This window comes from Pleurodeles waltl, chromosome 2_1, assembly GCF_031143425.1.
Source record: "Pleurodeles waltl isolate 20211129_DDA chromosome 2_1, aPleWal1.hap1.20221129, whole genome shotgun sequence".
Taxonomy (NCBI): Eukaryota; Metazoa; Chordata; class Amphibia; order Caudata; family Salamandridae; genus Pleurodeles; species Pleurodeles waltl.
Window position 1 is genome coordinate 209,416,783 of NC_090438.1, and position 6,000 is coordinate 209,422,782.

General features: G+C 45.7%; 1 protein-coding gene across 1 annotated transcript in view; it reads right to left on the minus strand.

The window, feature by feature from the left end:
- The window catches only part of TMEM185A (transmembrane protein 185A), a 126,198-nt gene extending 125,916 nt beyond the window's left edge, over positions 1–282 (minus strand). Inside the window, exon 1 of the mRNA XM_069212413.1 lies at positions 106–282. Coding sequence (XP_069068514.1) covers positions 106–143 — 38 coding nt within the window. The 5' untranslated portion in view covers positions 144–282. The remainder of the gene's footprint in view (positions 1–105) is intronic.
- Positions 283–6,000: the final 5,718 nt, after the last annotated feature.

The following is a 6,000-nucleotide window of genomic DNA, read 5'->3' on the forward strand; positions in this document are numbered from 1 at the left end:
GGTCTGTCTACCCTCTCTCTGTCTTGCATTCCTCTCCCCCCCTATAGATATATGCTTTCGATCACCTCCTGAAGTCAGCACCTAGGTTCCTCCGACCCGTATTACCTGGGATTAAAATCCTGGAAGAGTCCCCTGAGATTCATGGCTCTCAGCTGCCTTCGTTCACCAAAACACCGGGCATCCTTTGTCAACTTCCGGTTCAGTGCAGCCAGCGGTGTTACACTCAATGCGCTCCCCGGCGGCGCGCGTCTCCACACTGCAGGTTCCGGCTTCCGGGCAGTCTCCAAGTATGATCTAATATAACCCTATAACGTTGGTTGTTGTTTCTTCCAGTGGCCACTTTAACTGCATTCATCTTGTTATTTTCAAAATAGGTAACATAATAACGAAGCTGTTTTCAGTTATTTTGAACTTGATCTGCGTGATGATCTTTTTTTATTTTACAATTATTAAAAGGTGGTGAACAGAAGACATTTCATTTTCACGGAAGTATCTTGCATCTCTTGATGTAAGTACATTAATTTATCACTTAAGGTCCCTGAAGCGTATTTGTTGATGGGAGGTCCGCTCCGCAGTGGGCGTGTACTCTGCCTGGTTGCAAGAAAGTTCAAGTATGCAGAATTTGGCTCCTGCCCCGCCTAGGAACCTGCAGTGATTACAAGCCTTAGCGATACAAATAGGTCTGGCTTTAAAGGAACGCTGTATAGTAATGTAAAGCGTTTAAAATAGCAAGGGAAAGGACAGATATTTGTGTTGAAGCAAAGAACCGTAGAATAATATTGGTGTAGGTCAAATGCTTGCTGTCAGTGTGCAAACTCCAGTGGTCGAAGTAGGCGGGATTGGAGGCCTACTGGTCTGATTTATGAAAAACCTTTCACCTACTTTTTGTGAGAAGACAATGGTCCATGGAGGTTAATTCCGATATTTTGAATGCGCTTCAGCTGAAATGTCATGCATCAAGTCTCCTATGCTGAGAAACCAAAGCCAAGCAGACAGCTAAACAAGTCTGCCAGGGTCCCAGGTCAAACAGGATTACTTTAGAAGCCATCCCAGAGTCATTGGATGATCATCCAACTACATTAGAAGTCATTTTCACATCATCAAGCTCTTGAAGTCATCAGCAAAGCTTAGAAACTTGTGCCTGATGATTTGAGAATGACATAAAAATTAGTACCTGATGACTCATCTAGAGGTGGTTGTTCCTGATAATTTGAGGATGACTTGAAAATTAGTGTCTCATGACTTCAGAAGATGAGTTTGCTCTTGATGATTTGAGGATGATTTCAAAACTAGTATATGATTGCTTCACAAGGGTAGGCAACATGGTGTCGGCGTAACGGAGAGGCCTGCAAACCACGCCCACCGGAACTAAGCGCCGCACTCGGCCGCTGCCGCTTCCTTTGCCGCGGCGGCCATCATAATGAGAAACCGCTTTCAGGACAACGTCGTATAGCCGTAGCCGCTGCCGCTGTGGCCGCACCGCACATAGTGGCTGCCGCCTCTTCATCGCAGTGGCCACTACAACAAGAACTGTCCCCCAGGCACCGGCGCATACCTGCAACCGCGGCCACTGTCGCGGCAACCACCGCCGCTCCTCGCATCACGGCAGCCACCGCAACCGAGGACTGCCCCCCCAGGAATCCGGCGCATAGCCACAGTCGTTGCTGTGCGACCACAACGAAGACTTTCCTTTCGCGGTAGAGAACGCGGGGGGCGTCCTGGTCATCAACGGCTGTAGCCGGAGTGACGCAGCCAGATCTGAGTCAGCAGTGGGGGCACGCCAAAGCACTACACGCCGGTAAGGGGGAGGGGGAAATACAAAACGACAAAACAAGAAGAATTGTGTAAGCACAAGGACGCTATCCCGGATGAATTTTCAGACTTTGTGGTTGTTTAAGAAAGCAGGGAAAAAGATTTTACTCTGGCTTTCACTTAAGGGGAGGAAGGAGTCGAGGAAGGAATTGAGGAACTTGGGATACCCCTTTTGATTACTAGTGGAAGGGCAGCTATTAAGCACTTGGGAACTAATTAAAACACCTCAAATACAGGAGAAACAATATTAACTAGCAGTATTTGATTTTGCTATCTTTATCCTGCTCTTTTCTTTTACCACCGGAAAATAGAGGAGAGGGGCTTAAAAAAATCTCGAAGGAAAAAAAAAAAAAGAGGAATTTTTTTTTTCAGGGGGGGGGAAGAGGAGGAGTCATAGGAGGCTTAAATGCTCCCGGCTGTACATAATAATACATCTTGGCATCTGTTCAATCCCTCATGGCCACCGAGGAGTGTGATTGAACAAACAATATCGGATGTGCTAGCGGCAGCGGCGGGCATAACAAGATTTATCAGACTGTTATCTCATACTATAACAATAAGTATGGCACCCAAAACTATCAGGAACCTTGGAGACAAAAGCGAGTGAGCTAAAACGACACGTATTGGCAGGGATAAAGGAGAGACAGTAGGGTTAAATAAACGTTAGTCGTCAATAACTGGTAAAGCGGCTGGGAAGAATATGTCAGGATTGATGAAAGATGCCAAGATGAGTGACAGCACTACCCCCCAGTTGGAAATTAAGCTGAAAAATAAAAATCAATCTACCATTACGGCTTTTCTTGCAGGAGGGATACAAGATAGCTCTTCTGTACATACAACCCCCTCCTCTGAAAACAATGTGTCAGGAAAAGAACCTACTCCTCTATGTATTGGCGATAAAGAGTTATGTATGGGAAACAAAGATCTCTGTGCTAAAAATACACAATACGTACAGAACCCGTCAGAGATCCAAGACATTAACAGGGAAACAAGGGAGAAGGTGCATGGCCCCCCCGGAAATGAGCAGCCTCAAATACAACAAGTGGATCAAAGTGAGCAGTGGGGTTATCAAAGTAAGGAAGAAACTGTAAGTGTATCAGGACCTGCAGCAGAAAAGGATGACCCCACCAATCCTTCAGGGAGCCCTAAAAAATGGGATAAAAGTATGGGGGGAAAAAACTCCCAACTCACGGACTGGGGTAAAGACAGCAGTGATAAGTTTTACTCCTTGACAGAAGAGTCTGATCTCAGCAGTGTCGATGGCAGTTTTAGTGAATCCGACGAGAGTGAGACATCCGAGGCTGGCAATAAATCTCAAAATTGTGAATTTACAGTACGGCAGATCCGACAACGGAAACCCGCTAAACCACGCTCTGGCTCTCAAGAGGGTTTGGCAAACGCAGCATCGATGAGCGGTAGGGCTCTAAGGTGGGATTATTCTGGTATCGGCTTAGCAGATACCCCTACCGCGGGCAACCAAAGCCCCGCTAATGATAAAAATGAAAGTGATATGGGAGCGTCTGCTGGGGATACTGGTAATTTGGGTAACACTCATGCGATTGGCACCGAGGCACGGATCCTGCAGTCAATATATAATTCAATTAAAGAGTTATAAACTGAGACTAGGATCGAAAGTCGGCGGGCAAGGATTGCTACAAAGAGACTGCAGGGGTCAGTTCGTAAGGTAGCTAAATCATGTACGGAAATCGAAACCAAGCTATGTTCTATTGAAGATCGGATAGTGGCAGTCGAGGAGGATATGGATACTCTTAAAGAGCAGAGCGCTGCGAGAGACGGACAAATGACGGATATGATGTGGAAAATGGAAGATTTGGAATATAGACAGAGAAGGAACAATCTTCGATTTCTGGGTATACCAGAAGGACTAGAAGGAAACAATATACAGGCATATATGGCTAACCTTTTGCGTGGGGCCTTTCCAGAACTGGGGGACCGGGATTGGGGTAATGAGCTGCAGAGGGTCCATAGGTTCCCGACAATGCGACGGGAGGGGGTTCAACGGGCAGACTCTAAATACCCAAGAGCGATTTTGGTATATTTTGGGAACTATTTAGTACGACAGGAGATATCTGATAAAACTCCTCCTAATACCCCACGCTCTTTTGACGGGGTTACCTTCTTTACCCGCCCCGATTTCTGTCATGCCACGGTGGAGCGGAGGTGGCGGCTCCGACAGCTTATTAAGCCATTCTTTGAGAAAGGAGGGGAAGCTTACTTGTTGGCCCCTGCTAGGCTTAAAACAATAATGAATGGAAAAGTAAAAGTTTTTACTTCAGAAATCAAGGCAAAAGAACACTTGATGGGGGTCAAACAATAGAGTATAGAATTGCAGGGAAGGTAAATGTGCTTAGGGTACTGGTGGGTGGGTGGGCCGACACATACACAACACCAACATTCAGGCCATTGGGGGTCTGATTGCTCAACAGGGTGGGAGGCCAGTCTCGGGGGGGAGGGAAGGGGTCGGGGAGGGGGAGAGAGGAGACTGGTCTGGGGGAAAGGAGGGGGGATGGGGAGGGGAAAAAGGTGAGGTGCAGGGGGGGAGGGATGGGGGTGAACCGAGGGAAGAAAATGGAAAGGAAAGGACTAATGGAGGTGAGAGAAGTGAGGTGGAAGAGTGGAACAGGGAGAAAAGAGAACTCAAGAGAAGGTGCAGATAAATATGCAGACCCGAAGGGTCCCAAAGAGAAAAGATACGAAACTAAAGGAAAAGAGAAAAGTAATGACCAGACTTAGAATTGTGTCAATCAATATATGTGGTCTTAATGACCCTCGTAAAAGAAGGAGAGTGGCCGAAGAATTAAAAACCTTTAAGGCAGATATTTTCTGCCTACAAGAGACACATGTGGAATATAAAAACTCTGGGATCCTTGGCTCGCTTGGTATGAAGGAAATCGCTCGGTCAGAACAAGAGACTAGAACTAAGGGAGTGGCGATTTTAGATCGAACCAATAAACTAAAAGTTACTCGACTGAAGACAGATACGGTGGAGGATGGGTAATAGTAGAATTTAGTTATGGACATAGTGGCTTTACATTGTGTTCCTTATATGGGGTAGTCACGGACGATCCAGTAGTAATCGATACCCTTGCTATCGAGCTAACAGGCTGGGCCCCTCCCTATATTATATGTGGTGACTTTAACTTTAATGGATCTTGGGAGGGACTACAAGATTTGTTAACACCCAGAACTAGGAAATATCAGGGGCGTAAACCTCGGGTATATAAGGCAATGGTTGCTATTCAGCAAGAATTAGGGTTAGTGGACGCCTGGGTGAAGCTGCGTAAGCCCGACCCCGGATATACTTATTATTCAGCCCCTCATGTGAAATTAGCACGGCTCGATTATTTTTTAATCTCTCCTGTATTTCTAAATCAGGGCAGGATTGAGCTATATCCACGGATAGAATCAGATCATAATCCTTTAGTTTTTGATATAGAACTGGAGGGGCTAGAACCAAAAGTTAGTAGATGGACATTTGAAAGGGGACTTCTAAAGGATCCGGAATACTGTGAGCATATGAGAAAGTGGATAGTTGAATTTCTGGGGTTTAATAAGGGGTCAGCTTCAGTGGAGATAGTTTGGGATACTCTGAAAGCAGGTATTTGTGGTGAAACACTAAGTTTTAGTATTAAAAGGCAGAAGGATACTCAAGGTAGAACAATAGAGTCCCAAGCGAAACTGCGGTTTGCAGAAAGACAACTGGTTATAGCTATAGAAACTGGAGTAGATATAAGGAGGGCGCAGGAAGAAGTCGCCATAGTAAAAGCAGCAATGAATGAGGTCATGGCCCAAAGAATAGCGGAGAAATATCTAGCACAGCGTGCACAAGGGTATGAGTATGGAGAAAAAGCTGGGTGTTTGCTAGCAATACGGACAACTCAGTAAATAGCGTCCGGGGTTATTAGGGAGATTAAAGACTGGCAAGGACAGATAATATCGGAAGTGGGTGGAATTAGAAAGGTGTTCCATGGATATTATCAGGAACTTTATAACGATATATCAGTATATTCGGAGGAAGAAATTTTGGAGTTTCTATATCCCATTAAGATTGAGAAATTAGGTAAGAGTGACAATATACGCCTGGGAGAGCAGATAGATACTTCAGAAATAGATATGGCAATGAGTGACTTACCCACGGGGAAAGCTATCGGTCCTGACTCGATCCCC